The 13,861-nt window shown below is 43.4% G+C and overlaps 1 protein-coding gene across 1 annotated transcript; it reads left to right on the top strand.

The window, feature by feature from the left end:
- The first annotated feature begins 5,225 nt into the window (after positions 1 to 5,225).
- LOC119381434 (uncharacterized) lies at positions 5,226 to 8,731 on the top strand. The gene is made up of 6 exons (XM_037649255.2): positions 5,226 to 5,251; positions 5,374 to 5,445; positions 5,628 to 5,699; positions 7,104 to 7,309; positions 7,614 to 7,771; positions 8,486 to 8,731. The coding sequence occupies exons 2-5, from the start codon at positions 5,427 to 5,429 to the stop codon at positions 7,743 to 7,745; spliced, it is 429 nt and encodes a 142-aa protein (XP_037505183.2). The 5' UTR covers positions 5,226 to 5,251; positions 5,374 to 5,426; the 3' UTR covers positions 7,746 to 7,771; positions 8,486 to 8,731.
- Positions 8,732 to 13,861: the final 5,130 nt, after the last annotated feature.

Genomic DNA, 13,861 nt, shown 5'->3' with positions numbered 1-13,861 from the left:
AATATTGAATTGAGTAAATAGTGCCCTGCAAAGCTTCCTAAAAGCATGTGTATATAAAGCATGGCTCCCAAAGACATGATAGATGAATTCATATTCACGTTAAAAAAACCAAGACAAACCATAACAAAACAAACTAGAACTCAGTGCTTGTAAGAATAAAAGTAGGCCTTTCAAAACGTGCAACTCAACTTCTTTGCTGCTATAACGCTGTATGTACATGTAGCCACCAACAGTTTCAAATGAGCAATCTGGCGAACATTTTCTCACGCTAGTGGCCGCAGTCTCCCTTTAAATATAGCACTTGTCGTTCTCAAAACGCAGTCGATGTGCAAAATACTTTTTTTTTTCACAACAGGTCTTAGGGCTTCCTATATAAACTACAAGCAGGAACCTTGGCAGGCGCTACAGGTGTATACAGGTGCTACAAGCATGGAAGATCTGCCAGAAATAGGATAATGGATAGCTCACAAATATAGCACACTTCGTCTTTTGTGCCTTAAGCAGCTTTCTGGTTTTTCAATAATGCTGCGCCCAGCGTGCAGCCTACCAGTCACTTCTGTCATTAGGGTTTGTGGTGCAGTTGGCTAATGCAGTGCACATTGCGCTCCGGGGTTTACGATGACAGTCAGTTCGATTTACGCATTTCTGTTATTTCTTACATAACTTTAAGATTACCAGTAAGGTTTGATTTTTAAGCAGTGTCATAATGCCAGCGGCTGGCGTTGATTGTAGCAGTGGTGGTAGCAAAATAGTGAGAACCGCGAGACGACAAGCCGTAGATTACTGGTCCTCTAGTGGCACTGGCAAAATACTGAGAGGCGAAGGCGGATAGCGGAGTTACTCGCTGGACTTAACATCACACCATATACACACAAAAAATGAAAAAGCGAGCGGAGGTTGTAACTGCTGACATAGAAACAAGAAAGCCCCGTAGTTCCCGCACTGGCGACTTGAAAAAAAAAGTACGAAAGAATTGAATATCGGTGCGCACTAGCAGTCAAGAAAGCTTTGTTGCTACAGACGATGGATACGATAACATGTGATTGCCTGGCACAAACCCACGTGACAGAAGCAATGGCAGATGTGAATGAGGCAATGGTTCACTTCTCTCTCTCTTTCTTTTTTTCTTGAGAAGGCGTACGTCGTGTTATCGCCCCAGTGCTTCGAGGATTTGACGGAGTACTTACTCTAAACGGTCGCCGTCTCACGTGGCTCCTGACCACAAGCAGTAGTGTTAGGTACCAAGAGAGCTGTGTTGGCACCTACAGCTAAACCAAGAGATGACACACACTCGCACACATGAGGAGTTTCAAGTGATCACTAGTGGTAAACGCTGTGGCAATAAACAGACGCACAGACTCTACGTTCCACTGCAGCGCGAAGTAAAACGTGGTCACACGAACGAGCAACAAAAGCAGCGCCTGAAGGTACGAGAGAGAGGGGCATGAGAATAGATACTCTGTTTCATACGTCAGGTGCAACGCTGTGGAAGCTATGCAAAACTTCGGTCAAAACTGCTTTGATTTCTTCGTTGTAACCGTGGCCTCCGCGATTTTCTTTAGCGGCGCGTTATATGAACTCATTGCGGAGGCCACAACAGACGCTAACGATTCCGGACAGCCTTTTGACAACCGTCAAAATAACGGGGTTTGTTTATTTCTAAGACGCGAAACAGCTTCACTTATTACTGACTTATTACTGTCTATAAAAACGAAAAAAAAATAATCAACACTCACATTACGGCCACGAGCGAACGCATTAGTGCAACAACTGTAACAGCCGGCCTAAGCGCTTCCTTGGAAGTCATTTGTTGGAAGCATTGTGCAGGGGCGCTGCTGTACCAAACCTGCGGCCTCACTACGCTTGTATAGCGCGTGGGAAGCGGTGGGCGTCTTCTACGCGATACCATTTTTCGCCTCCACGTGCTATTGAAGGAAGCCGGAAGTTGTGAATCTCTTATAATTCAGCAAGACACATCTAAAAAACTTATCAATCATTTGCGTCACGAACTAGATACGCTCAGCCACTAGACAATGCGTCACTGTATGTAGCGCGAAACTTAACTAAGTAAAGATGCAAAAATTACAAGCTAAGAAATTTACAAAAAGCGCTTCTTTCAACTAGCCCTATCAAACTGTCTGTTAAGTGCACTAAATATTGCACCTCTCTGGGCCATATGTTTCTAATTAGTTTCCTTTCTGAACACTAATGCTGTGAAGTACTCTTGATGTTTCTGCGCGTAATCTACGAACCCAGTGTAAACGCGCATGACGAGGACAAAGAAGAAGCTTAGGTCACACACAAGCGCTGTGTGTCAAACGTCTTCTCTGTCCTCGTCTTCAGCGCACCTTGTGTATATCACACCAAGAAGCCCGGACCGGTACCTTAATTAGTGAGTATACGAACCTTCATATTTTGTTGTAAGTTATTTTATCATTGCATGACAGCTTACTTCTCTTTGAATGTTGCGAAGGTTACACATGCACACACTCTGTTTTCTATACTTGTTTGTGTTTAGCCTGCGCACTCCAGCTATGTTTCAATTTGCTATGCGAGATGAGAGTATTTGTAAATTAATAAATGCATAAATTTGCGCGCAGTGATATCTGCAGAAGAGAAAGCATGCTGATTGCTCAGCCTTATTGACTTGAAGGCGTAAAGTTGTTAAGTTCAGTGTATGCCAATGCTGCTGTTGCTTTAACTAGTTGCGCAATTCTGTAGTGAACCAGACCATCAGCAAGAAACGCAGCTGCCAACCAGCTTGTCGATCGTCAGAGTTCACATATGGCTGCAAATCTCTTAACTCATATTAACGACTTCCCGCGTACAGAACACAACGCTTAACATGCGTCCTCACAATACCCAGACAACACGAAAAGTCCTAAGGATGCCGCAAACAAGTACCGAAGTCCCACATCCAATAAAGGAAGTCATATGGGTGTCCCGTAGACTTCAGCGAACGGATGTCCATTAAACATCCCAGAAGAGGACATGAACAGGTGGATGCTTGCATGCCTCACATCAACACACGCGTTTTTAATCTACTTACTCATATAAGCACACATATATGCATGTTGTTTTCATGAATTAATAATGTACATTTCCAGCGATCATTGTTTAAAATCGCACCAATACATACATAAGCGTGCGCAGGGTTCCTTCAGGGGGGGGGGGGGGGGGGCGAAGGTTCGTCGCAGCGCCCCCCTCACTATTATGTCAATGTATGCGACTGCCTTTGCGCCCCTCTTCTCGCCCCCCCCTGCAATGTATACGGCTGACTTTGCGCCCCCCCTTCTCGCCCCCTTGCCCCCCACCCCCCCTGCGCACGCCTATGAATACATATATGGTAATTAACCTGTATTAATTAAACAGGCGAGAACACATAACGGCGCTTGTTTGCTGAAGTTTTGCATACTAATTATTCTTTCGTACAGGCCTTAATTAATTAAAGCACGTCCAACTTGAGCAACGACATGTGCTGCGCGTTGCTCGTTTATTCGGAACCACATATATGCATGCGATCAACCTTGCTCACTAGACTGTTTCAACGTACTTAGCCCGGATGGCACACGAAAATGTCCAATATAGTTAAACATTAATGGGGATTGAAACCGTCCCGTGTAAAACTAACCTTCCTGTGTGTTCCGTTCGAGAAGCGGCGAGCAGTTTCGGTTTCAGTTCTTTGAATGTATCGTTTTACATGTACACTGCTCTTAAATGGGCAGGCGAAAAATTATGAAAACAACGGCTTTGTAGTTCGTATTTGAAGTGCGCTGTAGTTTCTTAACTTTTTTCTTTTACTTTATGCTCATTATATGTACGACAACATTACCAACATTACGACAATGCGGCTGCGGCTGCAGTTTGTTTCTATAGTTCCGCATTTGAAACGTGTTCTCTGCGTGCGGTTACAACAGTTACAGTTCGCGCGCACTCTGAAATTTGGGTTCGCGGAGCTGTTTGTAATCGAAGGTAAGTGTTGTTTTCCTACTGTTTTTTGATCTGTCAAGCGTGAAGATATACGTGTGTTGGCCTTGTTTTATCTTTAGAGCTTGCATACGCTTGGCGGGAAGCGCGCGCCATGGAAAGCGAATACGAGAGTAAGTTATCGTTGCATTTATCATTCTTCCCCGTTTGTTGTGTTCATCTGCCTTTTGTAATGTGCAGTGCGATGCTATAATTTAGACGTCGCCCGCTTAAACAGCACGACACAAGTGAGTTTACCGGTTACCACGTGCCTCACCAAGTGCTTTACCACGCTTATAGTTGCCTAAACATGGCTTCCATGTCGAGATCGACTGCTGACCAGTCACGCCGTGCAGGCAGTTGTGCGCGCAATCTTGGTAGCTGCTGGCGAATCTTTTAACGCGGAGAAGAATTTTTCACGTGTCGCTTTTACCTCCAATCAGCCAGAAGTTCCTGAACCACTTCTGAAGCGTTCGCTCGGCCAAGTTGAGAGTGCCGGCATTTATGGCAGCCTGCAGCCAGAAGTGTCCGAACCACCTCTGAACGGTTCGCTCGGCCAAGTTGCCAGTGCCGGCATTTATGGCGGCATGCTGGAATCTTGCGACTAGAAGTACCATACTGGTGACAACATGCACAGCGTTCCCGTGGAACCCGATAACGTGCCCGACGGGTGCCACAGATGCCTTACACAGCAGGACACTGCAACGGATTCTAACTCAAGTGTATTGAAAGAACTGGATATCGCATCGTTGAGAGGAGACCTGTGACAGTGGAGCTTAGAGTCAAGTGTGCCTCACGATGCCGTCACAAATCTGTTAAAGGTTCTTCGCTCGTATTGTTGCATGTGTGAGCTACCAAGTAGCGCCAGGGTGCTTTTGTCCACACCAAGAGTGCCAAATGTCACACTACTGCTGGATTCTGAACATTATTGTCATTTTGGTTTGCGTGAAGGGCTTCAATCTGCTCTCAGACATGTTTACCATGTGCCCAATGCACATGGTAAACATCTGCATTACCATGTGCCCGATGCCTGTGGTCTGTTTTATGTTCAGGCTCATCGCACATACCAGTACCCTCATCTCTTGCTGCGGCTGCAAGGCCACACACGGAACCACGCATGCTTGGTATGTCATTCTGGTTTCACATAGCAATTTTTATCTTGCTGCGGTTAGGTTTTTGCTTTTGCATTGTGCGGCAAGGTGGAGTGCAAACTATGGTTTCTATGTTTTAGGTGCTTTGCACATTTTGGAAGCTGCCAACTCTTTTACGGAACTGCAATCTCATGGTATGTCATTTATGCGGTATACATCATTATGTTGCTGTTATGCAATGTTTCCAGTTTTTACCTTGTTTTGTTGTACAGTCATTGTGCTATAGCCAAATACCTGTGGTCTGTTTTATGTTCAGGCTCATCGCACATACCAGTATCCTCAACTCTTGCTGTGGCTGCATGGCCACACATGGAACCGAGCATGCTTGGTATGTCATTCAGATGTCTTAATGCATGTTGCTGTAGTTTATTTACATTTACTCATTAAATTGAGAATTCTTTGCCCACTTCAGGTGTTTTGAGCCTGCCTGTCTGTCTCTGTATCTATTTCATCTCTGTCTGCCTGTCTGTGTAACTCTAGATGTTAACTTGTGGTGTCAATTATGCTCAGATACATCGTACAGTCCAGGACCCGCATATCTGACCGGGGCTACAAGGTCACAAACAGACCCACAAGTGCTCGGTATGTCATTCACCTTCTTTAATGGTTACAGTCCAAACTGTTCAGTGTCCTTGGGTTCTATTAATACTAAGGGAAAAATTTCCGTCTTGTTTATGTGTTTTCTTGCTTCTTGTTTACTTGAGGCAAATGTTTCCTTTGTACTGTAGATGTACTATTCACATGTGATAATTCATGCCAAGAGAGAGTGAAATTAATTCCACCAGTATTATTCTTTATTGTAACGTGTTGGAAACGGAAGGTGATATTCTTAGCACTAAATCAGCTTAGTTTTTTAGTTGGGTTGCTGGCTTCATGCTGGAAAAAATTGTGGCAGAACCCATCTTACAATGACACACCAGTAATACGATTTGTGTTCAAGCAATGTAAAGCCTGCTGTATTGCTCCACCTCCATCTCTTGAGCTCGTGTATATGGGCAGTGTCCTATTTCCTTCATATATGCTATGTATCAGCATAAATCGAAACACAAACTGCGTAGCTTCTGCACAGTGTGCCTCACCTTGCTCTGGTTTCATGATAATAGTATTAGTGTGAGCATTCATTACCCTCCCCTATGCCGCAGCCAGATAGCACAAATGAAAAAAAAATTGTATGTTGCTGCTGGCATAACATACTTCCCATTGCCGTTGTGACACAGTGACACACTACCATGAGTCATGTTGAAGAGACAGGGTGTGCAAACACGAACACAAGAGGGAACCCAAGACACCACAAACGCCTTGACATCTTGGATTCTCTCTTGTGTCCATGTTCGCACGCCCTGTCTCTTTAATATCAGTACCTACAAACTAGCTCAGCTTTCTGTCATTCTAACCATAGGTCAGTGGCGCAGTTTATCCCTTCGTTCTTCTTTAGGAGCATGCTTCATCATTTGAGCAACGATGGTTGCTAATGTGCAAGCGGTGACTTATAAAAACATTTGTGCTCGTGGTGCTGCTGCAGCATCAATCAAATCGTAGATCCTCACTTACACTGTTATCACCAAGCCAGTGTCGCAAAAACTGCAAAGAAGGCTGTATGTAGATTTCAATGTATGTTAAAGAACTCCAGGTGGTCAAAATTTTTGGCTCGATAATCATGTCGTGGTTTGGAACGTAAAACCCCAACAATTCTTATTGCAAAGAAGACTCATGCTTTGCTGTTAGCGCTCCTACAAGTAACTCTCAGCAATGTTCATGACCGTTTTTTTTTCATGTATTGCCATATAATTCACTGAAAAGTTTTAAAGCTATATTTTGAATATAGGTTAACCTATAGCTACCTGGAAAAGCAAAGCACTTTGAACATTACATACCTTTAGTTACCTTAAGCCTTGCTATGTTCGAATTATTGCGGTAGTTTTTCGTCTTAGACATATTACTGAACTGAAAACTCTCATAACACTGATGCCATCACTGCTTTTTCAGCCTTCATGGAAAGGATACTACATGTGTTAAATAGCATGAAGCACACCCAGCAAGCCCATTCGCAATATTTCAACGAGCTGCTAAGTAATGCCGACAGTGCAGCTCCGCACCCTCATGGCCTCCCAGACCTGCCTTTCTCGAATGTGGCGGAAGTTCTTGCGTATGAAGAGAAGCTCGAGACAGACAGCAAAGCTCATGATCAAATGGTAATTTCTCTGCTTCATGGCCTAAGCTCAGTATAATGTTGCCTGTCTTGTAACTACAGCATGCTGGAGTGACTAGGCATTTATAAATTTATGTGAATATTACTTATGACAGTCTGATTAATGACGTACTGTTGAATTTTTACATAGCTAGCTGCGTATGACAGTTCTAAAGAATTTAAGTAAAGCTAGAAGCCAGCTTGTATTTCTTTATTACCACAAAATCATCTAGGTTGCAAAACATTCAAAGTAAAGTGGATCCCAATGTGTCTTTCTAGCTGTATATCTTCTTGTTTCTTTTTAACAGAAAAAGCACATGGCTGTACAAGGGGGAGATTCGACGAAACTGAAAACAACACGTGTACTGCAGTCCCTCCTCAGCTGGAATGCTGCAGTGGGCTTCAGTTGGTTTGGCACAAAGGGAAAGAAAATTCTGTGAACTGCACCTCTGCAAGCTGATGTGCGGTGAGTCAGGTGTAGCAAGCTTGATATAGCTTGGTTTTTTGTGATATCTTCTGTCAAGCAGTATACTCAATATAGCTAGGTTGTCTATTTATACTTTGCTGCAATTAGTCCTGGTATTTACTTTCAGTTTTTAAGTGTGTAGTACTTTTGGGGCCCGGGCTGCCGTATGCTGTCATCGCTTGGCATAATGCAGGCAAAACCACGTATAGCATAGCCATCTGCAGCATAATGAGCGCGTGATCGCACCAAGGAGGTCTGCTTCCTGTTCTTCAAGCGCCTTGATGATGATATTAAGTGTGGAGCACATTAGGGGCCCGGGCTGTCGTATGCTGTCGTTGCTTGGCCTTACGCAGGCAGAACCATGTAAAAAATAGAAAACAAGAGGAAGCAAGCGAGAAATAGACAGAGAGAAAGAACAGGAAAAGGTAGCAAGAAAATTAGAAAGAGAAAGAAATAGATAAAGAGAGAGGAAGGAATAAATAAAAATAAAAAGAGAAGAAAAGACAGCAAGACGGAAAAGGAGTAAAAAAAGAGAGGCGGAAAGAAAGAGAAAACTGAAGAGAAACAAAGAAGGCTGCCCAGCTCCGCACTTCCTTCAGGCTTGGCACCATACATGCGAAGCTGCCTTAATTTCTAGAAGAGTGCCATACCGGCCCAAGTTTTGTGTGGTGTGCAAAACTTATAGGAACGATCATTTTGCTTCTATGCATGCAGGCGTGTTGACTAATGACATCCGAAACCCGAATGCGACCCTGAAGGATGTGGAGAAGGCCGCGATGACCTGGTTCCGCCATGCTGCTGAGCGGCTTGCCGCGCAACAAAAATAGTCTATTTCTTTTTTTTTTCAACTAATAAGATAATCCTGAAGGTCAGTTGTTGCTAATTCTCTGCATTGCGTCTATTAAAATTTGTCTTGTTTTTTTTTTCACCACTGTTTCATTCCTTCTTTGTTGTTTCTTGTTTATGTATGCCATATTCAGTGGCATCATTTTTCTGGTGAATTGTTTCCTGTGCTGGAACTGAACTTTTTGTTTCCCAAAACTTCATTTTCTTACTTGCACACTGCCTGTAGATTTAAGAGCAAAGAGTAATTAACTGCACCAATAGTGTAATGCTTAAATCATGTCCACTACACAGTACATTGTTCAAAAAGTGCCCTGCAGTAATCGCAAAAGCATCCGAGCAAGCAAATACAACCCTGAATTCTGCACTAGCAGATGAGAATTAAGCAAGTTGTGTGTGCTAGTAAAGAAATTCTGTTTCAGGAAATCAAAATTTCAGTTAGGCTAAGGGAACAACAGAGAAAGAAAATGACTACTTTAAGCTTTGTATTGACAGTTCCAGTGAGGAGAATGTTTCCTAATTATATATATATATATATATATATATATATATATGTATATATATATATATATATATGCATGCCCTTTATGCATGGCAAATGTGCAGTAAAATAAAGAATTCAAACTTCTATTTGCATGAACTATATATTGTCTAAGTTATAGTGTGACATTAAACTAGTGTAATACATTTACAACAGATCCAGAAATAGTACGAGTATTTTAAAAATTCATTTTTCTGTCTGAACGCGCCTAACTTTAGCAATCTTCAGAAAAGTATGAGATGTGCTGCACTTGTCCTACTGCTTTTTCTGTACTCATCTCTGTTCTAGAACTGTTACATGATCATGGAATTCAGAGCTTTTATCATTGGCTTCTTTAGCTGTACTTGAAAGCGTCTTCAAGCTGTTCTTTAATTCAGGCTTGAAATTGAAACACATAAGGCAAGATCCGTTGTTCTTGTATTTTACATTGGGAACTTCTACATTCGAAGTGCTATGTAGGCAGATGTGTAGGGTTCTGCCCTTGCAGCAGTGTTTGCAGTGTTTTCAAGATTTGGAAGATAAGCAAAGAAGAAAGCAACAGAATCACTGAACATATTATAGGCCTGCAGTCACATGAAAAAGCAGCGTGAATTGCATTGCTGGAAGGGTACGTGCAGGGGTTTTAAAAACATTCTAAGAAATGTAAGGCTTTCAAAAAAGCAGTTCTTTCTATTAACTAGCATGTGCCCTTTAAATGCTGCATGTACTGATAATGGATGTGCAACATCCATATCTAATCCCAATATAATCCCGAGATGTCCTATGGGGAGGAAGTCCTATGGATCCCGTTTTTTGTCTCATTTTGGAGGCTTCCAGGAGGTTTGTGGGAATTATTTGGGACATCCTTAGAACTTCCCACACATCCTAAGCAGCACATCCTAGGTTTATCCAAAGGACGCCATTGCGTTGTCTGGGTAGTGACATGCGTCCTATATCACTCGACAAATCTTTTCGGGACCATCTTATTCTTAACCGGGCATTAGCACAGTTTTACTCATGGCGTGACACCTGACAGTGACTATTACATCATCAGAACTGTATGTATGCTAATTACAAGGCGCGCCGCGCCTTACACCTCTTTTCTCATGCAGTAACTGTTCAGTACTAAATCTGGGCCAGCTGTCATCGAGAAAATATAATATGCAATAATAATTCGCTTGCCCCCATTTTCCCAGTAGGGTTAGGGTTTCGGAATTTTTTTCTCATCACCAGGAATGCCACATCACCTTCAAAGGACTTCAGTTCATTCTGAACCTTGTAAAGGAAGGAACCACATTGAAGAATGTGGCAGTTTCTAAGTTGCTGTAGTCAATGGCCAAGACTCACCGAGTGACACTTCATTTTCTGTACGAAGCCCTACTCTGCCAGTATGCAAAAAATACTGCTACAAATGTCAATATATATGAAGCCACATGCTTACGTAGACACAGAAACATGCCTACGGCTGTGTATCGCAATAATAAATAGTGTTCTAAGCACCTCGCGAACTGTATGGTTTTATTATGTTGCTGTTGTAACAATACCTCACTTGCTGCTAAACTGTTGTGTGTAGCTTCTCTTCACAGAAGTCTTTAGTTGTATCTAAATTGAATAAAATGTGTGCAGCCTAGTAATTAGCACATTATATCCAAATGCTAAATGTCCTCACTGTGTCTTCCTTTCATCTGTCAGATCACTAACCTCATCAGTATTGCAGGTTTTCTGAATGTGCTTGCGGTTGATTTCAAATGACCAGCAAATGCTCCTCAAAAAACTGGAAAAAATAATTTCGAAGAAGTGCAAGTCGGTCCTGGGGCGTGCAGGAAAAATGTATGTTGTTACTATTTACATAAAACACTCCTGAATGCTGTGATGAGATCAGCAGGTGGAGCACGCTGTTTGCAATCAGCTATATGATTTTCACAAGCAAGCATGGCTGCTGCGAATACGTTGCTATTTTGGTGCGCAGATTAATCTGTCATGGAAGGAGTTATCTGAAGAACCAAATGAGGGCGATTCTTTTGGGGTAATCTGAAGCTCTGGTATAGGTTTAATGTTTCAGTGCCACCTAATGCTGTCCTTAGAATTTTCCGTTGTTGGCGTTGCGAAGGTAATAAAGTACGCTAGGGAAATCTATAGAAGGTATATGTATTGAAACGTCGCACTCATACAGCTCTGTGCCGCCTCAGTACTGTAGTAGCACAGCTATTTGGTCTAGTTGGAAACGGTTGATCCTTGAGAAGCGCCAAAGAAACACAGGGACTAAGAAGCAATACACACCGGACAAGCGCTTTCTGACAACTACTTAATTGAAGAAAACTCAGACTCTTTGAAGAAAACTTAATAAAGAAGACGTATTAAAGAAGACGTATTGAAGAAAACTCTGCTCGGGAACAACGCACGTCAACATGTACCGAAGAAACATAAGAAGAAAACTACTCCTGATGGACAACCTATGGTACTAGGAGATGTGGTGTTAGAAAAAAACGCCAGCAGGAAATCTTGAATTTAGGACCAAAATTCAGCGTGAAGCCTCAACTTAACACCGTTGACAAGCTGACGTTTGCAAGGGACATTGCAAGACATGCAGCTGAAAAAGAAAAGGACAGATGTGTGACTGAATGTGGTGACCAAACCATCAGTGCGTGCTAAGACTGAACCAAACGTAGGTAGGACTGCCATATATTTGTTTGACAACAATCTTCGTGTTGTGCAGGCGGATAAACAAGGTATGTTGGTTGTTCTCCCGAATCCCATGTATTTTGAGAAGGCGTCACTGGCGATTGGGAAGTGCTTCAGACGCTCTGAGGTCAACCTACACAGCGTAAACAAGAAAGCTGTTGCACTATTGAAAAATGTAATCAAGAAAAGCTTTCGTCAGAGGTAAAAAGCGCGAAAGGTATGAAACTGCGTTTTTCTCAGCAAAAGCAGGGTATCCCGTTCCGACCAATTGTTTCTGAAAAAGGATCGTGGCAAGTCATTTTAGCGGGTTATTTGCAAAAAATGTTAAATTCATTGATTATGCAGGATCCCTATCTGTTGGCCAACTCTGAAGGACTTGTGGACTTCCTGGCGGCCGGAAGCACAAATAGAGGCCGGGGTTTCAGCATTGACGTTCAAGAATTATATTATTCTCTGCCGCACGCTCCGCTTATGAACCTTGTCTATGAATGCATCACCAAAGACAACAATGAAGTGGCATTCCGAAACACTTGTGGAATGACAGTGGAATCCTTTCTAGAACTTCTTGAATATTATCTTAAGAAGACTCATGTCGGGTTTGGTGATGACACATTCATTAAAAAAAATGGTGTCTGCATTGGGTCTAAGGTAGCTCCTGTCTTAAGTATAATCTTTCTGGGCAATGTAGACAGGGAGGTGGAGAAAAAAAAAAACGTGGATGATCCCTCCGTCATAGGAATCGGTATAACACGAAAGTGAAACGTGTCTTCACAGAAGTAGTGCTTATTGTGTAGTGATATATGAGAGCTTGTACAATGTTTATTCGTGTTTGGCAGCTCTAGCACCGTTTGACGTGGATGCACCCATGTTGACAGCATGTCTCTATCGCGACGACTAACGCCCATGATCATTATTAAACCGTTGTGGTAGCTGACGGTGTGAACATATATTTGGACACAGCGAATCGTGAATCCCGCGTAAGGATGATATCAACAAGCTCATAATCAACACTGGTACCCGCTATGCGCTTCTTCAAAGCGTCTTCAATTAAGGAGAGAAACGGCACGGTGTGCGCTTTCTAGTAATGGGTAGCCGACGCCTGTGCTCATGCATACATAACACACACTGCGCTTCGGCAACACGGCCGGGAGGTAGAGGTTCGTAGCCTGAGCCGCAAACGCGTGCGTCCCGCTGGCCTCTGTCTCGCAGGCGCGGCACTCGCTCCACCAAGGCACGACATTCGCCCGTCGAAATCGCGTCCTTTCTGCAACGCATATTGCAGCAGTTTTGTTAGTCGGTGCTCTCGCAATTGAAGCAGTCGGCCGCGGAGAAATCCCGTTGGTGCACGTGGAAACTGCACTAATCCGATGAGCCGACGCACGCTAACACGAAGCCAAAGGCAAAGAACGTAACTGCGTCAAGGGCGCCTCGGCGACGCCAGCGCGGCCAGTCTACCTCTCTGGTATCGAGACGCTTTAACCATTACCTCCGATATCGCGTGCAATCTCGGAGTAAGCGCTAGTAAGTGTCGATCGTGAAGCATTACTTCTTTTCACATCTCACAGACGGCAGCACCGCCCCGCTCCGCCCGCCGCGAAAGAGAATGTGTGAAAGATATAAGGCGCGTTCGCGCCGTGTCTAGCATCTCCCGAGTTAGCTTACTCGGTAGGGTATCGGGCGCTTGCCGTCGCGGCCGCAACGTCATGGGTTCGATTCCCAGCGGGGTATCTTTTTCTTAGTTTTTTCTTTCTCACCTGTTGGCGTCCATCTTATCAACGTCATATCCGTGACGGATGTACTTGGTGGACCCCGGCATAAAACACTTTGGTGTTAAAATTTAGACGGTGTGGTCACAAATGTATTCCGATATGCTGATGATTATTTAATTTTGGGTTCAAGTGTTGAAGAAGCGGCCTTCAGGAAGAGAGTTTTAGGTACGTTTAATTCTGTGGGCAAGGGGCTGAAGTTCACTTCAGAAGTTCCAGTTGACAATAAGCTGCAGTACCTTGATGTCAACTTGAACTTCCAACCGGGTCACACGTGTT

Source organism: Rhipicephalus sanguineus, chromosome 2 (assembly GCF_013339695.2).
Source record: "Rhipicephalus sanguineus isolate Rsan-2018 chromosome 2, BIME_Rsan_1.4, whole genome shotgun sequence".
NCBI classification, from domain to species: Eukaryota; Metazoa; Arthropoda; class Arachnida; order Ixodida; family Ixodidae; genus Rhipicephalus; species Rhipicephalus sanguineus.
This window is presented reverse-complemented; position numbering and strand designations above follow the sequence as displayed.

Bases quoted from the DNA above. Each gene is read 5' to 3' on its own strand.
- LOC119381434 (XM_037649255.2), top strand. The intron at 5,700-7,103 runs GTATGTCATTCA...CTGCTTTTTCAG, and splicing joins AACAGACCCACAAGTGCTCG to CCTTCATGGAAAGGATACTA. The intron at 7,310-7,613 runs GTAATTTCTCTG...TCTTTTTAACAG, and splicing joins GCAAAGCTCATGATCAAATG to AAAAAGCACATGGCTGTACA.